The sequence below is a fragment of the Terrapene carolina genome, unplaced genomic scaffold (genome assembly GCF_002925995.2).
Source record: "Terrapene carolina triunguis isolate 2854851 unplaced genomic scaffold, T_m_triunguis-2.0 Scaffold836, whole genome shotgun sequence".
In the NCBI taxonomy this organism is placed as follows: domain Eukaryota; kingdom Metazoa; phylum Chordata; order Testudines; family Emydidae; genus Terrapene; species Terrapene triunguis.
In genome coordinates, this window is record NW_020665187.1 from 3,184,755 (window position 1) to 3,204,333 (window position 19,579).

The following is a 19,579-nucleotide window of genomic DNA, read 5'->3' on the forward strand; positions in this document are numbered from 1 at the left end:
ACAGAGACTTGGTGGGATAACTCACATGACTGGAATACTGTCATGGATGGATATAAACTGTTCAGGAAGGACAGGCAGGGCAGAAAAGGTGGGGGAGTTGCGTTGTATGTAAGAGAGGAGTATGACTGCTCAAAGCTCCGGTATGAAACTGGAGAAAAACCTGAGAGTCTCTGGATAAAGTTGAGAAGTGTGAGCAACAAGGGTGATGTCGTGGTCGGAGTCTGCTATAGACCACCAGACCAGGGGGATGAGGTGGACGAGGCTTTCTTCCGGCAACTAACAGAAGTTGCTAGATCGCAGGCCCTGGTTCTCATGGGAGACTTTAATCACCCTGATATCTGCTGGGAGAGCAATACAGCGGTGCACAGACAATCCAGGAAGTTTTTGGAAAGTGTAGGGGACAATTTCCTGGTGCAAATGCTGGAGGAACCAACTAGGGGCAGAGCTTTTCTTGACCTGCTGCTCACAAACAGGGAAGAATTAGTAGGGGAAGCAAAAGTGTATGGGAACCTGGGAGGCAGTGACCATGAGATGGTCGAGTTCAGGATCCTGACACAAGGAAGAAAGGAGAGCAGCAGAATACAGACCCTGGATTTCAGAAAAGCAGACTTTGACTCCCTCAGGGAACAGATGGGCAGGATCCCCTGGGAGAATAACATGAAGGGCAAAGGGGTCCAGGAGAGCTGGCTGTATTTTAAAGAATCCTTATTGAGGTTGCAGGAACAAACCATCCCGATGTGTAGAAAGAATAGTAAATATGGCAGGCGACCAGCTTGGCTTAACAGTGAAATCCTTGCTGACCTTAAACGCAAAAAAGAAGCTTACAAGAAGTGGAAGATTGGACAAATGACCAGGGAGGAGTATAAAAATATCGCTCAGGCATGCAAGAGTGAAACCAGGAAGGCCAAATCTCACTTGGAGTTGCAGCTAGCAAGAGATGTTAAGAGTAACAAGAAAGGTTTCTTCAGGAAAGTGTGGGCCCCTTACTGAACGAGGGAGGCAACCTAGTGACAGAGGATGTGGAAAAAGCTAATGTACTCAATGCTTTTTTTGTCTGTGTCTTCACAAACAAGGTCAGCTCCCAGACTGCTGGACTGGGCAGCACAGTATGGAGAGGAGGTGACCAGCCCTCCGTGGAGAAAGAAGTGGTTCGGGACTATTTAGAAAAACTGGATGAGCACAAATCCATGGGGCCAGATGCGCTGCATCCAAGGGTGCTAAAGGAGTTGGCGGATGTGATTACGGAGCCATTGGCCATCATCTTTGAAAACTCATGGCGATCAGGGGAGGTCCCGGATGACTGGAAAAAGGCTAATGTAGTGGCCATCTTTAAAAAAGGGAAGAAGGAGGATCCAGGGAACTACAGGCCAGTCAGCCTCACCTCAGTCCCTGGAAAAATTATGGAGCAGGTCCTCAAGGAATCAATTATGAAACGCTTAGAGGAGAGGAAAGTGAACAGTCAGCTTGGATTCACCAAGGGGAAGTCGTGCCTGACTAACCTAATTGCCTTCTATGATGAGATAACTGGCTCTGTGGATGAGGGGAAAGCAGTGGATGTGTTATTCCTTGACTTTAGCAAAGCTTTTGATACGGTCTCCCACAGTATTCTTGCCACCAAGTTAAAGAAGTATGGGCTGTATGAATGGACTGTAAGGTGGATAGAAAGCTGGCTAGATCGTCGGGCTCAACGGGTAGTGATCAATGGCTCCATGTCTAGTTAGCAGCCGGTTTCAAGCAGAGTGCCCCAAGGGTCGGTCCTGGGGCTGGTTTTGTTTAATATCTTTATTAATGATCTGGAGGATGGTGTGGACTGCACTCTCAGCAAGTTTGCAGATGACACTAAACTGGGAGGCGTGGTAGATACACTGGAGGGTAGGGATTGGATATAGAGGGACCTAGACAAATTAGAGGATTGGGCCAAAAAAACCCTGATGAGGTTCAACAAGGACAAGTGCAGAGTCCTGCACTTAGGACGGAAGAATCCTATGCACTGCTACAGACTAGGGACCGAATGGCTATGTAGCAGTTCTGCAGAAAAGGACCTGGGGTCACAGTGGACGAGAAACTGGATATAAGTCAACAGTGTACTCTTGTTGCCAAGAAGGCTAACGGCATTTTGGGCTGTATAAGTAGGGGCATTGCCAGCAGATCGAGGAACGTGATCATTCCCCTTTAATCGACATTGGTGAGGCCTCATCTGGAGTACTGTGTCCAGTTTTGGGCCTCACACTACAAGAAGGATGTGGAAAAAATGGAAAGAGTCCAGCGGAGGGCAACTAAAATGATTAGGGGTCTGGAGCACATGACTTATGAGGAGAGGCTGAGGGAACTGGGATTGTTTAGTCTCCAGAAGAGAAGAATGAGGGGAGATTTGATAGCTGCTTTCAACTATCTGAAGGGGGGGTTCCAAAGAGGATGGAGCTCGGCTGTTCTCAGTGGTGGCAGATGACAGAACAAGGAGCAATGGCCTCAAGTTGCAGTGGGGGAGGTCTAGGTTGGATATTAGGAAACACTATTTCACTAGGAGGTGGTGAAGCACTGGAATGCGTTACCTAGGGAGGTGGTGGAATCGCCTTCCTTGGAGGTTTTTAAGGCCCAGCTTGACAAAGCCCTGGCTGGGATGATTTAGTTGGGAATTGGTCCTGCTTTGAGCAGGGGGTTGGACTAGATGACCTCCTGAGGTCCCTTCCAACCCTGATATTCTATGATTCTATGATTCTATACATATTTAAAGTGTAATTCTTCAGAATGGGCCCTTGCAGTATACAACTGAAGAGATGGTAAAAAACACAGTACTCCGTTCATGAACACACTCTGGGATAAATATTCTAAACCATAATCAACATGAGCAGAATACATTAAAAGCAAAGTATCTTCTTGCAAACTAAGCATTTTTTATTTGCTTATTATTTCCGAAGTGTATGATATTTACTATTGTGTTTTTCGTGTTGAAAGGCATTAATTGCTAACAGGCAAACCCAGCACTTGAAAATTCTGAATTATTTCTCTGATCCAACCAAGCCCAATTTCTCAAACACATATAAGGGTTTGATTCAAGGTGTCACATCAGGGGGGTACTTTCTCAAACTGCTCTTTTCCTGCCCGACTTTGAATAAGCCACAATGACGGGACATACATCCATTAAAATCTATCACTGGATGAAGGGTCTTCACTTCTGATTCTGCTATTTATGGTCTAGGCAGATGTAGAACCTATGCAGCCTCTGAATATCAGTCTTTTGGGAGAAGAGGTGGAACTGGTGGCTATGGCAGCAGAAGTCTCTATAATACAGGTGGAACGGGGAGAATTTCCTATGATTAGGGCGTCTGGAGGCTTTAGTGTTGGACATTATGGGCACTGTGGCTATGGTAGTTCACCACAAACTATGACGGTTTGTGGCAGGATATGTCTTTCTGGCTTTAGAAGACATGGCACTTTTGATGGTCTTGGTAACCTTGGTGGTTACGGAATGTTTCAAGCTTATGGCAAGTTTGGAGCTCTTAGTATACCATAAGGTCCTCTTGGAAGCGCTACTGATTGCAGAAGTAACGATATCTGATGGGTGAGCACTGAGGAGAGCCTCCTGCATCCCATCTGTGTGTGTGAGCTGACCAGAGGACCATCAAGTACTAGCAGAGGAGAGGGAACAAATGAAGAACCTCAGCAACCAATTTGCCCAAGGTGAGAGCAAAACTTTATCTATATTCTGTATGGCCTGTGCCAGATTTGGATCCAGGTCTGAATTTCCCCAAGTTTGTGTGTGGTGCGATCCATGGTTTCAGATCCATGCTCTTTCTAATGAAAAGTGAGCAAAATTGAGATCCCTGTTTTGTGAAAAAGCACCCGCTAGTAATTAATACGTTTTCCAACCCTTCTTTGAGATAGACCTCAAGCACCCAACAGACCCCCGTGAAATCAATGGAAAGGTTCCCATTAACTTCAGTGGAGTTGGAGAACACCCACAGACTGTGCCACTGCAGAACTTAACCCAGGGGTCGGCAACCTTTCAGAAGTGGTGTGCCAAGTCTTCATTTATTCACTCTAATTTAAGGTTTCGCATGCCAGTAATATATTTTAACGTTTTTAGAAGGTCTCTTTCTATAAGTCTATAATATAGAACTAAACTATTGTTGTATGTAAAGTAAATAAGGTTTTTTAAATGTTTAAGAAGCTTCATTTAAAATTAAATTAAAATGCAGAGCCCCCCGGACCAGTGGCCAGGACCCGGGCAGTGTGAGTGCCACTGAAAATCAGCTCGCACGCCGCTTTTGGCATGCGTGCCATAGGTTGCCTGCCCCTGACTTAACCCTTTGGAAATAAATAACAATAATGTGTATGGATTACACTCCCTTGCAGTCATCCTTAAAACATCTTTAAAGCACCAAGGACTGTATTGCAAATTTACTAGTATTGTGAATGCAGCTGGTCAAAATTTTTCCGGTAGAACAGTTTTCTGTTGGAAGATGATGATTTGACACTATGAAATGTTTCATGGGAATGTAGCAATTTAATTGAAATTTTCAGCAGGAAATTAGCAAACTGTTTCATTTTGATAGTCAAAACAAAATGGTTTGTCCTTCTCGTTTTCACTATCATATCGTATATAATGCAATCTATGAAGTTGAAACAGCATGTTTCACCCCTATCAAAAGAAACATTTCCATAAGGTCTAAATGAGATATTTCGTTCATGAAAAATTTCGAGATTTTGAATTTTTGTCTCGAATTGGGATGAAATCACATTTTGAAATCTTGGAATTTCCTCTGGGATGGAAATATGTTTTTTTTGGAAAGCTATAATTGAGAATATTTATTTTAATGGAACGGAAAACAATGGCAATATATTATTTGTCTAAAATGGGTTAAAATAATTGTAGAAGCACAATTATGTTTTCTTAAAGAAATACGAAGCCTGGGCCTGATCCTTCTTTCCAGTATAAATGAAGGACCTGATTCTCATTTACATTAAGGCCCCTTTAAACTGCTCTTTACACCAATTTTAATGTCAGGAATAGGTCCGGTCATAGCATAAGAACCTGAAAAGAATTCACTGTTTTGTGGTTTAACAAAGTATATTTAACTTTGTTATATATTTATCATTACGTTGGGGGTAGGGTAACTATCAGCATATCATTTCCATTGTTTGGCTTCCTTTGTATTTCAAACTGACAAGCTATTTATTTGAGAGGAACAAGGTTTGTGAGGAATATCTTTTATTGGCCCAGCTTCCCTTAGTGAAAGAGAGACGCTTTCAAGCTCCACAGAGCTCTTCTTCAGGTCTGGGAAAGGTAATCAGAGTGTCCGTCAAATATAAAGTGGAACAGATTGTTAAGCATCAGGAATTCACACACGTTGCAAGACACCATTCAAAATGAAGTGGGCAATTAGCACTTCTGCAGTCGTGGGACAAAGGAGAGTTAGGGTACGTCTATACTTACCCGCTGGTTCGGCGGCAAGCAATCGATCTTCTGGGATCGATTTATCGCGTCTTGTCTAGACGCGATAAATCGATCCCGGAAGAGCTCGCCGTCGACGCCGGTAATCCTGCTCCGCGAGAGGAGTAGGTGGAGTCGACGGGGGAGCCTGGCTGCTGCTTGTGGACCCGCGGTAAGTACCTTTAAGTTCGAACTAAGATACTTCGACTTCAGCTGTGTTATTCACGTAGTGTGGACTTAGTGTGGACCAGCCCTTAGTGGGTTATAGATTGTTGCAATGAGACGTAAGTCCAATGTCTCTCTTGATTCCATGTCTAGCAGCGTTATGAATTTAAGCTCTCAGGCTCCTCTTTTGAAGGTGTTGCCTGTGACCGCAGAAGAGTTAACTGCCCACTTGGTTTTGAATGATTTCTTGCAACATATGTTCACTTCTTACGCTTAACAGTGTGTTCCACCTTGTATTTAGCGGTAACACTCTGAGTACCTTTCTCAGACCCAAAGAAGAGCTCTCTGGAGCTAGAAACCTTGTCTCTTTCATAGGCGGCGACTCTGTGGGTGCTCCGGGGCTGGAGCACCCACGGGGAAAAATTGGTGGGTGCTTTGCACCCACCGGCAGCTCCCCACCCCGCCCCCCCACCCCAGCTCACCTCCGCCTCCGCTCTGCCTCCACCTCCTCCCCTGAGCGTGCCGCCGCATCCTGCTTCTCCCCCTTCCCTCCCAGCGCTTGCGCCACGAAACAGCTGTTTCGCACGGCAAGCCTGGGAGGGAGGGGGGAGGAGGGGGAACGCGGCGCGCTTGGGGGAGGAGACGGGGCCAGGGCGGGGATTTGGGGAGGAGTCCAATGGGGGCAGGGAGAGGTGGAGTTAGGGCGGGGACTTTGGGGCAGGGGTGGAGTCAGGGCCGGGCCGGGGGCATGAGCACCCACCAGCGCAGAAAAAAGTTGGCGCCTGTGGTCTCTTTCACCAGCTAGTTGGTCCAATAAACAATATTACCTCACCCACCTTGTCCCTCTCAGATCCTGGGACCAACATGGCTACAACCACACTGCAAACAAGCTATTTATTTGTCCTCTGGAATAACAAGTATCCGCCCCCCACTCCAATTCCTGAATTAAAGAGGCCAGCTTAGCTGTCTTTCTGTTTTGTTGCTTTCAGTTCTTTCATGGATACACCATTTTTATTATTTATTAATATTATTATTGTAATACCTAGAAACCCCCAAGAAATAAAAACAACCCCACTGTGCTCGGTGCTGTACAGGGGAATAACAAAGAAGTCAGTAATTCCCCCAAAGACCGTATCATCTAAGGGCCAGATTTTTAGAGGTATTTAGGCACTTAAAGAAGCAGATCTTCAAAAGCAGCAGAGCCTTTCAATTGGAGTTAGGTACATGAATACCTTTAAAAATCCGCCCCAGGTGTCAGACAGGATGCTACGGCATGAAATGAACTGGTTTTAGCAGAAAAACCCCATCCCCAGCTCCCTTCTGCTTAACCAATGCCAGACAATAGCTATTTGTAGGCATGAAGGCAAAGGCAGGTTTTCAAGACCGATTTAAAGGAGGACGAGGTGGCAGCTTTACAATTTGGGCAGGGAGCTTTTCCCGTGCTTAGGGAGCAGCATGGGAAAAAGGGTTGAGGTGCTCAAGAAAGGTACAGGACAGGTAGGTGATGAAATCTGCCATTATAATTACTCCTGGATGTTGGTGTTCACGTCCGACTGCTGGAGCCGTAGAACAAGTTGCTGATGACCAAGTGGAACATCTTGCAAGAGCACGTTAGTCTGGAAAAATCTCGAGCCGCGCTGTGAGAATGACCTCTGCGGGCTGAGGAAGCCGTTTGACCGTTGGTTTAAGCAACAGAGAATGACTGGTAAGTAAAGAGCATGCCACAAAGCGGCTTGTGGAAGTAAGAGATTATCCATCAGTTATTTTCTTCTCTCTCTGCCTGTGGCTACAGTCCTTCCTCTCTTATCCACGTTTCTTGCACCCAAGGAATTCCACAGCCATTTCTGAGCTGTCTCTGGCTGGCATTGTTAATACGATTGACCTGCGGTATAGCATCATCTTCCATCACTAATTATACTGACCTTTCCATGAAGCAGTTTATTTTTGCTCAGTTGGTCATAGTCACTAGCGGCTCAATTCTTCAGTCTTATTTGAAAACTCCCTGTGTTTGTTACCCCTGTAGTTCATTACCGCACTCCTAATTCTTTGTGTTCTCTATGCAGTGGTCTCGGGCTTCTTTTGCAGGTTGGAATTACCTGAGAGGTTATGGGAGCTAAGCCACTTCTTCCATGCTCCTTGTGGGTTTAGCAGCATCAGCCTTCTTTTCTCTTCACTCAAGCTTGGAGCCAGATGTGTCTCTCCATCAACTTCAATTCTCCTGCAAAATTCCTAATGATGTTATCAACCCTCTGTCCACATGGGCCACTTTTCCTAAGTGGATTTGTTAGTCTTTAAGGTGCCACAAGTACTCCTCGTTCTTTTTCCTCAAATAAAATATGGCAAAAGGTAATATTAAAGATCTCAGGATTGATTCTCTACTGCAGGGGTTCTCAAACTGGGCGTCGGGACCCCTCAGGGGGTCATGAGGTTATTAGATGGGGGGTCACAAGCTGTCAGCCTCCACCCCAAACCCCGCTTTGCCTCCAGCATTTATAATGGTGTTATAAATTAAAAACACTTTTTATATATATTTAAGGGGGGGTCACACTCAGAGGCTTGCTATGTGAATGGGGTCACCAGTACAGAAGTTTGAGAACCACTGATCTACTGCATTACTAATGTCTAGTGCCATTTTAACATAGTCAGTTTCAATGGAATCACACCAATGGGGAAATGGAGTAGAGGAATCAGGACTGAATAGTAGCTTGGAAGGGAAATGTATTGTCCATGTTTCCCGTAGTGGTTGTTGAGTCCGATAAGATCACCGTCTCTTCTCTTTCCCACCAGAGACAAGGAGGAACTCAACAGGTCCGTGGCTACAGAGAATGAGTTTGTGGTGCTGGAGAAGGTGAGACATTCAGGTGGCTAAAGATATGAATCTGTAGATAAACACATTTCATGTGGGCATTGCAGGAGCAGTAGGTTTCGGGAGAGATTTGAATGAGAAGAGGATGATGGCTTGGTGAACAGGACTAGATTGGGCTCAGACTCAGATAATGGGAGCCACTAAGTACCTAAGACAGACAGACCCTAGCTTCCTTAATGTGATTTATTTTATCACTGGTAATAGATTGCTAGATAGATTGCACCTGTGGGGGTCCATTAACACCAACTAAATATCAAGGCCCTAAAACACAAGCACCTCCCAATTGTAACAGGGGAGGGGTAGCTCAGTGGTTTGAGCATTGGCCTGCTAGACCCAGGGTTGTGAGTTCAATCTTTGAGGGGGCCATTTAGGGAACGGGGGTAAAAATCTGTCTGGGGATTGGCCCTGCTTTGAGCAGGGGGTTGGACTAGATGACTTCCTGAAGTCCCTTCCGACCTTAATGTTCTATGATTACTAACAAAGTATTCACACATAAGGCTTTTGAGTGACAAGAGTCCCCTGAAAAACCCATGTTTGCAGAAGATAAAGAAATGTTGGCATTAAAAGAGTCATAGAATGTTCTCCAACTGTTCTCCCAAATAGACTAAGTGGTACGGTTGGATAACATGCATATGCTGACGTATAATATTGAAATATAAAGATGATGAATTGCTAAACGGTACGTTTAAGAGCTTTGTTAGTTATACTTTAATCATGTATAATTACTAATAGTGAATGAGTGTTAATAAGGCTAAGGCCTTGCTGGCCTGCTTGTGGTTTTGCCAGTGCTCCTCTCATGTAGATTTGCTTCAAAAGATGTTATTGCTGACAGGACAAAGGTAACATCTTGTGCTGGAAGTTTGGAGATAAAAAAATACACAAGCCTGTAATGACAAGAAGCCCTTTTGACTGGGAAAACCCAGGGGCAGGATGACCTGAAACAGACTGACAGAGAAATTGTCTAAACAGCAAAAATTGTGCACATCAATGCTTCTGCCTGCGTATTGCATGGGTTGCATAAGAAATGCGCCCAACGTGCCTAATGAAGCTAATCAGAGAGAGGCTAAGAAATATGTAATGAGGAAATACATAAGAAGACCCTGGTGGACAAGGCCCAGATTGGAGAAACACCATACCAGAAAGTGAAGGAATAGGACTGAAGGACCAAACCCAGGGACCAGAGGAGGCAGTGAGCATCCTGGAGTGCAGGAGAACATCCTGGTGCTCTGGTATGAGATGACTTGGGCCCTGTATCTATTCTGTCTTATCTGTTTATTGTCTGGCATAAATATGCATCCAGCCACTATAAGGGACAATAATTCTGTTTGAAGTTGTATAAATAAAGGCAAAACCTGATTAAAACTAAAGCTGGGCAGGCTTGTGACTCAGTTTCCCACCTCACGATCTCAACACACCTCTTCCTCCCCATTAGCTTTGGAGCTGTTTGGTTTCATTCTGAAAGGAACTGCAGCATCTCTAGGACGTCTCTTAATTGGAGACATCAAGCTTCAAAAATCTGGTTCAAACGACTGCTAGCTTTGCCACGGCTTCCATTTTGCTCTGTGTTTGAATGGGAATCATTTTAGAACAGTGGTTTTCAACCTCTGGTCCACGGACCTCAGTCCGCAGACTAAGTCTAAGATTTCCAAAGGGGTCCATAGTTCCATTCAAAAATGTGTAGGGGTCCCCGAATGAAAAAAGGTTGAAAATCACTGGTTTTGAATACCCGTGACCTCTTTTCATGCACATGTATTACCACGTTAGAGCTGGAAGTGAAGGTGGATTTGTTGAGACAGGAGCTGGAATTGCTGAGATGCGTGTTTGAAGAGGTAAGGACTCCTCCCATTCTATCCAGATGGAAATTCAGCATCTGCTTTTCCTGAAATCGCCTTCATTTTGGGAAAATCCAGATTGCATCGACAGAATGGATTTCAGAGCTGGAATTTCTATTTTTATTAATCCACTCCTACATATGGAACTGTCAATCCCATATAAAGTTATATTGGGAATCTTCAACATTGAGCAGGAATCCACATGGTGACAAACCAACAGAAGTGGGAATAGTAGGCCCCATCCACTAGGCATGGGCCACTTTTCACCCTACGTCTGGATTAAAGGGGAGAGGACTCTATATTTCTCACAGGCAAAGCCCTTTACATTGGACTTTAGTTGCAGGATCAGAACTTGCTCAATAAAATTAGCAGCATGTTTTCCTAGGAATATGAATGAGGGGGTCTGGAGAAGGAGCTCTAAAACTATCACTTGATTGAAACTTGATGCGACTTCAATTTTATATTTCTGCATATAGTGATAAACTGTGCAGTGTGCCAGGCAAATCATGTGAAATCTGCAAGCAAACTCCTTAACCGCTAGCTGACTTATAATATACCTAGAAGAATATATAATGACTATAATATACACTAGAGAGGGTGGGATCTGAGTTACTACAGAGAATTCTTTCCTGGGTGTCTGGCTGGTGAGTCTTGCCCACATGCTCAGGGTTTAGCTGATCGCCATATCTGGGGTCGGGAAGGAATTTTCCTCCAGGGCTGATTGGCAGAGGCCCTGGGGGTTTTTCGCCTTCCTCTGCAGCGTGGGGCACGGGTCACTTGCTGGAGGATTCTCTGCACCTTGAAGTCTTTAAACCACAAGTTGAGGACTTCAATGGCTCAGACATAGGTCAGGGTTTGTTACAGGAGTGGGTGGATGAGATTATGTGGCCTGCGTTGTGCAGGAGGTCAGACTAGAAGATCATAACGGTCCCTTCGGACCTTAAAGTCAACGAGTCTAAAAACAACTGCGCTTCAGGGACATTATGCCCCCACTCTGTATCAATCCTCCTCAATCTGGAATTGAAACGGTAAAGTGAATCCATAGTCTTAAATGCTCAGTAATTACATAAATGGAAAGTAATACATTCCCTTTTTCTTTGACAGGTTGCCTGTTTGCAAACAGCCATTTGTGATGCTGAGCAGAATGGAGATTGTGCCCTTGCAAAACGCCCTACAGAAGTCCAAGGATGGGCTGGCATGCATGCTACGGGATTACTATGAGCTGCTGAATGTCAGGTTGGTCTTGGATATTGAGATTGCTACATACAAGACATGGCGGGAAGGAGAAGAAAAGAGGCAGGAGCATAGTACCTGTAGTTACTGTGTATAGTACTCAACATTTCAATGATCCCACTTTGTATTCAATGAGAATACAATTTCTGTAATCATCAGAAGATATAGAACACGTAATATTGCCATATACCAATACAGGAAGCTGTGTTGCTCCAAGATTATGTAGGCTCGGATTTTCAAAGGAACCTAAGGGATTTTCATGCTCAACTCCCACTGAATTTCAAATGGAAGTTGGGTGCCTAATTCACTTAGACACCTTTGAAAGTCCCAGCTGTAGAATATGTCTCATACTTAGATGAATTTCTAAAGAAATGAGGTCTTATCTAATGCGGCTCCTTAGTAACACAGCCGGTTTATGGGATAATTTGTTTCTTTGTTTCCCCCCAACAGGATATGTTCAAGGAACACCGTGAGTGTAGGTATGTAAACTGTTGAGGATTGTGGGATAATCAATCTGGTTCTGGCTCTTCAGGTAGAGGATCTAACTCTGGATATGGAAGCTATGGCTCCTTAAGTGGGGGAACGCACTCCAGAAGTTTAGGAGTCCGCCCCAAGAAGGGTTGTCAGCTCTGTAGGTAGGTGTTACATCCCCGAAGGCGCAGATTGGTCTCCACCTGGAGGGTTCAGCTCCAGAAGTGGAGAATTGAGCTCCAGAAGTGAGGGTTACAGAGCCAGAGGTAGAATCAGCCCTCAAGATGAATACATACCCAGGATCCCACACGGGCATGTACAGCTGGGGCTTCACGGCTATTTTTAGCCACACTAGGTAGGTTAAAGCTAGCGCAGGTAAGTCTACCTGAGCTGCCATCACACCTGTGATTGCAGTGTAGACAGGCCCTCTGTTGCTTTCTATAAAGGCATCGTCTGTGGTACTGAACCACCTTTCTGTGGGCCTGCTAGGGAGGATGCATTGTCTCTGGGTTTTCTTACACTAGCAAGTTTATAGATCAATCTCTTTATACTGTACCAGGAAACGTCTCTTGATAGCACCTTCCTAAGTGGTTTGGAAAGTAAAGCTATAGGCTGGAGATGGGATGGGATTGTGAAGAGTGTCTCTCTGTCGATGGGACGCTGGGTCCTTGTCCTTAAAAGTATATAGGCACCTAATCCCCATTGATTTGTATGGAAATTAGGCGCCTAAATACTTTTGAGGATCTGGACCCTAGGTACTAAAGTTGTTTACGATCTGTTTACCATACAAGGAGTAACAAGAGAAAGATATCTCAATTGTCAAGCCACATTTTGTTTGTATCCAAGAGCGCTTAATGTGGCATCCTAGCAGCAAAACTCCTCATTGTGTTGTCCTTCACTGTGTGATGTATTTCATGTACTTTTTATGTGTATAAAGTTGTAACATCATTTTGCTGATTTTTAAAAGCTCTAAACTCCTGTTGTGCCTCCAATAAACTGCATGTAGAATTCATGCTTTGTCTCCGATTTTGTTTTTAACTAAACTTTTCAGAAGATTATGTCCGTCGTATCTACTCTCCAGACTGAAAAGGTACCATGACTTGTCTTTGTATGTACTGTAAGATTTTCAAAAGCAGCTAAAAGTAAGGTTCCAACTGCCACTGAAACCCAATGGCTGGACTACATGTACCATGAAGCACCATGGTCTCCCCTCTTACTGAGGTACAGCTGTGCATCATGGAAATCTCTGGATGCAATGCATTATGGGAGAGGTAGTCCAGTCTCTCCATAGAAGGAGAATGTGGGCAAGAGGCAGCCAAATGGTAGATTGATGGACTCATAGATTCCAAGGCCAGAAAGGACTATTGTGATCATCTCGTCTGACCTCCTGTAGAGCGCAGGACAGAGAACTTCCCTTAATAATTCATAGAGAAGATCTTGTAGAAAAACATCCAATCTTCATTTAAAAAATGGTCATTGATGGAGAATCCACCACAACCATGGGTAAATTGTTGCAATGACTGATTACTCTCACGGTTAGAAATGTACACCTTATGATCATAGAATCATAGAATCATAGAATATCAGGGTTGGAAGGGACCTCAGGAGGTCATCTAGTCCAACCCCCTGCTCAAAACAGGACCAATTCCCAACTAAATCATCCCAGCCAGGGCTTTGTCAAGCCGGGCCTTAAAAACCTCCAAGGAAGGAGACTCCACCACCTCCCTAGGTAACACATTCCAGTGCTTCACCACCCTCCTCGTGAAATAGTGTTTCCTAATATCCAACCTAGACCTCCCCCACTGCAACTTGAGACCATTGCTCTTTGTTCTGTCATCTGCCACCATTGAGAACAGCCGAGTTCCATCCTCTTTGGAACCCCCCTTCAGGTAGTTGTAGGCTGCTATCAAATCCCCCCTCATTCTTCTCTTCTAGAGACTAAACAATCCCAGTTCCCTCAGTCTCTCCTCATAAGTCATGCACTCCAGCCCCCTAATCATTTTTGTTGCCCTCCGCTGGACTCTTTCCAATTTTTCCACATCCTTCTTGTAGTGTGGGTCCCAAAACTGGACACAGTACTCCAGATGAGGCCTCACCAATGTCAAATAAAGGGGAACGATCACGTCCCTTGATCTGCTGGATGATCAGTCTGAATGTATCTAACTTCAATTTGCAGCCATTGGATCATGTCCTACTTTTCTCCGCTAAATTGAAGAGCCCGTCATTAATTATTTGTTCCCCATGTACATACTTATAGATACGTAGATACTTACGTAACTCCCAGGAGACATTGCTGCAGCATTTCCAAAATTGTCAGGTTTTGGGTATGTTATGATGAAAAGTTGAAATTTTCCCAGAAAAACAGTGTTGATGGAAAATTCTTACCCAGCCCTAAATGATTAACATTTCAAATTCCATGAGATTTGCTCAGTTCTAAGTGCAACCTGCATTGCTACCCTCAGGGCCCGATTTCCAATTAGGCACAGCTGGCACGTGCCTAGGGGCACTGGCGTTCTAGGGGCGCCTTACCGCTCTAAAACTGTGTGCAACATGAAGGTCAGCTGTAGGCACGGGGGGCGCTGAAGATGCTGTGCCTAGGGATGTATAAGGTGTAAATCCGGCCCTGGTTCCTTTTTGTATGTCCCGCTCATATCTTGGCACTAACCTGCAAATGCCACTTGGTCACTGGGTAAATACTAACTGAAGCAGACAGTGGATGTAGGCCCTGACCTGACCAAATGAGCCAAAAGACCTTTCGAATTCCTGTGCACAAAAAGCATGCTGACAAAGAGAACTGAAGAGTGAGTTATTTAACCTGGGAACCATTTCAGAAAAAATTCAAGATAAGGGGGGCAATGTGGTGTCAGCATCTAGAACATCCTATGCCATTATGGTATATTCTGAAGTGGAAGATGTAATGGAGCATATAGACCTTTGTAAAGTAGGAGGGGAGGACCACAAACCAAGATCTGGAGGGGCAAATGCCCTCCCATGTCCCATAGCAAGTGATGTTACAGGGACGAGAAGCTGGATATGAGTCAACAGTGTGCCCTTGTTGCCAAGAAGGCTAACGGCATTTTGGGCTGTATAAGTAGGGGCATTGCCAGCAGATCGAGGCACGTGATCATTCCCCTCTATTCGACATTGGTGAGGCCTCACCTGGAGTGCCGTGTCCAGTTTTGGGCCCCACACTACAAGAAGGATGTTGAAAAATTGGAAAGAGTCCAGCGGAGGGCAACAAAAATGATTAGGGGGCTGGAGCACATGACTTATGAGGAGAGGCTGAGAGAACTGGGATTGTTTAGTCTTCAGAAGAGAAGAATGAGGGGAGATTTGATAGCTGCTTTCAACTACCTGAAAGGGAGTTCCAAAGAGGATGGATCTAGACTGTTCTCAGTGGTAGCAGATGACAGAACAAGGAGTAATGGTCTCAAGTTGCAGTGGGGGAGGTTTAGGTTGGATATTAGGAAAAACTTTTTCACTAGGAGGGTGGTGAAGCACTGGAATGGGTTACCTAGAGAGGTGGTGGAATCTCCTTCCTTAGAGGTCTTTAAGGTCGGGTCCTGGCTGGGATGATTTAGTTGGGATTAGGTCCTGCTTTGAGCAGGGGGTTGGACTAGATGACCTCCTGAGGTCCCTTCCAACCCTGATCTTCTATGATTCTATGATTCTATGCCCTTGCTCACTACTATGAACTGAATTTACCTTTGGCAAAATTTAAAGGTAAATGAGGACTAAAGATGGGTGCTTCTCTGTAGTGCTTTTGAGAAAATGGCACCGTATTGTTGACTATCTGGAGATTATTAAGTATCCCAATTCCAAATAGACGTTGTCTTGTAACAGAGAGATTGGCACCTCCATAGAGAGTTGGATGAATGACTGATCTGGCCGTTTGGTGGCAGCTCTGAAGAAATGAAATGTTCCGTTTGAAATGAATCTGAAATGTTTGGTGAATTGAGAAGGTCTGTTTCAGAGTGAGGATTCGAACCTGGGTTTCTCACCTGCCATTAAAGGGTATTAACTACTGGGGTAATAAGGAAGGGGGGGAATAGTAGCAGTTGCAACACCACCACCGTCTCCTCCTCCCCCTCTGTTTTAGACTAGATGAAACTATTCGTGTCAAATTTGTGAAGAGTTTCAGGTCAACCGAAACTGCATTTTTCATTGAATAACCAATTTGTCTAAAATTTGTTGTCAGCTCTTCCTGCATCTACCATAGTCAGTGTGTCCTGAAAAGACCTAAGAGTCATAGAGGAGATAGCTTGTAAATTCTTATATCACCTTCCAGTAGTGCATTAGTCAACATGACTAACATCTGTCACATGTAGTTCGTTCTCTCTCTGATCTTCTCCCCTCTCCTATCCCCGGGGATAATTGCGTGGTTTTGTTTTGAGAGGGGTTCGTTTGATAGATCTCTGTAATGAGAAGATTGACAAGTTGACGGGGCTGTGACGGGGAGACGAGATGGATTTGAGTCAGAGATGCTTAGTGCAAAGCAGTCTTTGAAGCCATGCCTTCAAATGACCTGTCATCAAAGTAGGTATGGGGAGAACCAACGGTTGGATTTCACAGAGGCTTTGTGAGACAACTTAATGGAAACTTTCTGTTCCCTTTCCAAAGGAGCCACTGAATCTGCCAAGCCTCAAAGCAGGGACTGTTACCTAGCAATAATGTTAATGAAGAAATGGCTGGGTATCCTTGATGTAATATTTTGGGGGAGACAGTCACAACTGAAAAGGATCTTAATATCTGGATTCAATATTTGAAGCTAAATTCCCATAGGAACACTTGAGTGTCTCAGGCCTTGTCTAAACTACCACTTACTTTGGTATAACTTATATCACTCAGGGGTGTGAATAATCCACCCCCCTGAGCGATGTAAGTTACACCGACTTAAGTGCCTGTGTGGACATGGCCTGAAATACTCATGGAGGGATAGTTATTGTGCTGACGGGAGAGTGCTCCCTCGTCGGCATGGAGCATTTTCACCAGACATGCTACAGCCGATGTAGCGCTTATAGTGTAAACTAGCCCTCAGTGGGAATAGTGTTTAGGCTCCAATTCAGCAAAGCACTTAAAACATTTTCCTAACTTTAAGCAAGTTCTTGAGTCCATCCCTATTCAGCAGCTCATGCTTAACTCCTATGGAACTCAAGCGCATGCTTTAAGTTTAGCATGTGCTTACATGTTTTGCTGAATAAGGATGGAGTTAAGTAAATGCTTAAAAGCTCTGCTGAATCAAGACCAGTCTTACAGCCTGGTATTCACATCTCACCAATGAAGAGGAAAAAAATCATACATGTACTGTAGTTCTTCAAAGATGCTAGTCAGCAAGGATACAGAACACATGGAGGCAAAACCAGAAAGTACATTAAAGAAAAATGTGGCTTCAGAATTTTACTAGTTCTCAGCGTATGAGGATAAATAAATAGATATAAAACACTATTAAAACGCGTCCTTCAAAAAATGACCTTGCATAAACTTCAAAGGAGTAAATATTTCACACAGTGCTCAGGGCTTGGATCACATGACTTTTATGAGACAGCAGTTAAAAACCTGAAGTGCCACCTTCAGATGTTTCCTCTAATGTACCAGCAGAGCAATCTAAAATCAGAGTCACTTGTGAGCATATGAGGAAGGAATCAAATGTTGAACCATACACTGGGAACTTGCAGCTCAGAGTAAAAAATGCTGCACATGTAGAAAGATATAAGTAGGCTTGGAATGATTCAATGTTTATTGGTAAATGTCAATAAACATTGATTTCCCTGCATGCACACACAGACTGACAACAATATTTCCATCAATAATATGACAATATAGGTATAGGTGAAGTAAGCAAAATGCTATTTGAGAACTTATTGGAGTTTGATGTAAGGATGTTTACTTGGTATAGTTTGACATACGAGGTGGACAGTTTGTGTTTTAATGGTTATAAAGCTTTAACGTTTTGAATCTCAGTGAATACGGTCATTAAATAATTGTCCAACCCCACTATTGTCTGACCCTCATCTTCATGTCCCACAACTCTGAACATGTACATTGATAAAACTAGAAAAAATGCTTAAAATACCTAAGTTCATGCAACCGTGAAAATTTAAATTGATAAATATCTAAAAAAGCTTAGAAATAAAGATCGATATTATCTGTTGAAATTATTAAAAAAAATAAAAATGGATTCTGCCAAGCCTAGAAAATATATGGAGATATACCTATCTCATAGAATTGGAAGGGACCCTGAAAGGTCATCAAGTCCAGCCCCCTGCTTTCACTAGCAGGACCAAGTACTGATTTTTGCCCCAGATCCCTAAGTGGCCCCCTCAAGGGCTGAGCTCACAACCCTGGGTTTAGGAGGCCAATGCTCAAACCACTGAGTTATCCCTATGAGTTATGGGAGCAGAGACCCCAGCTCATGGAAGGTAGGGAATTGGGAACCTTTTTATCACTTTAGGTCTAGTTTGATGGCATGATACAGAGCTTGTTAGAGATAAAGGGCAGATGATGTTGCGATTCAAAGCCAGGGTGGTAACATTTCTACTGACTGCACTCAATCTGTTTTCACAGTCAACACCCAAAAGTCCTATGCAACGATTGTGCCAAAACTCTACTTGGAAAAACAAAGGTGTTTCTGAATTTTTCCCTTTCAAGTTACTGACATGAGCTTCGGCTACTTAGGAATTCCCTTGATTATAATTACATTCAATACTTTTGAAGTTAATTTCATCCAGCTGATTAAGTGTGTATAGCAAGATCTACAGGACTGGAAAAATAATTACATTATCTAGATAGGATGTACAAACCTTCTGAGCATGGTTTTTCCTTAATAACACGTCTTCGTTGCCTATACACACACCCATTGAAATGTTCAGAAAATTCAAAGTCCCTTTAAGGATTTTAATTGAATGACACAAACCCTCTCATTAAAGAAATTACCATAATTTAATGTCAAAGGGGTGTGGCATGCAGAGCAAGGGAAAAAAATTAGTTTCAGAGGCAATTTTTCAACCGATTTAAAACTTTTCATTCCATTTCGTTTATTGAGCTTCTCCAGAATTCTCGCTTGAATTCTAGGAGTGTGCCAGCCAAATTACAGACAGATATTGAGACTGAAAAGGCACAATTTCTCCCTGACAACTGCTACCCAGGCATGTAGTATGACTATACATGCTTTGCTGGGTATGCCCAAGATTTTTTCACGCGTCCTGTGTTGCAGCCATAGAGGCGTAAGAGCATGTGTGCTTATAACAATCCATTCAATACCCCACACTACTCTGCTTTGACATGGATGTGCTCCTTCTCCCATGAGTTGATCATTGTACTTTTTGCCAGAAGCTGGGAATGGGCAACGGGGGATGGATCACTTGATGATTCCCTGTTCTGTTCATTCCTTCTGGGGCATCTGGCCTTGGCCACTGTTGGAAGACAGGATACTGGGCTAGATGGACCTTTGGGCTAACTCAGTCTGGCCGTTCTTGTATTCTAATGTACTGTGCCTACCGGCAGAATCCAGCTGTTTGAGAGATCCTCAAAAATGGACCAGTAACATAGACCAGAACTCTGTCATGGTATCAAGTATCA

The 19,579-nt window shown here is 43.9% G+C and overlaps 1 protein-coding gene across 1 annotated transcript in view; it reads left to right on the forward strand.

Moving 5' to 3' along the window:
• Positions 1–12,003, forward strand: part of LOC113408128 (keratin, type II cytoskeletal 4-like) — a 31,854-nt gene extending 19,851 nt beyond the window's left edge. The window contains exons 10-12 of the mRNA XM_026660705.1: positions 8,387–8,447; positions 11,421–11,604; positions 11,981–12,003. Coding sequence (XP_026516490.1) covers positions 8,387–8,447; positions 11,421–11,604; positions 11,981–12,003 — 268 coding nt within the window. The remainder of the gene's footprint in view (positions 1–8,386; positions 8,448–11,420; positions 11,605–11,980) is intronic.
• The last annotated feature ends 7,576 nt before the right edge of the window (positions 12,004–19,579 follow it).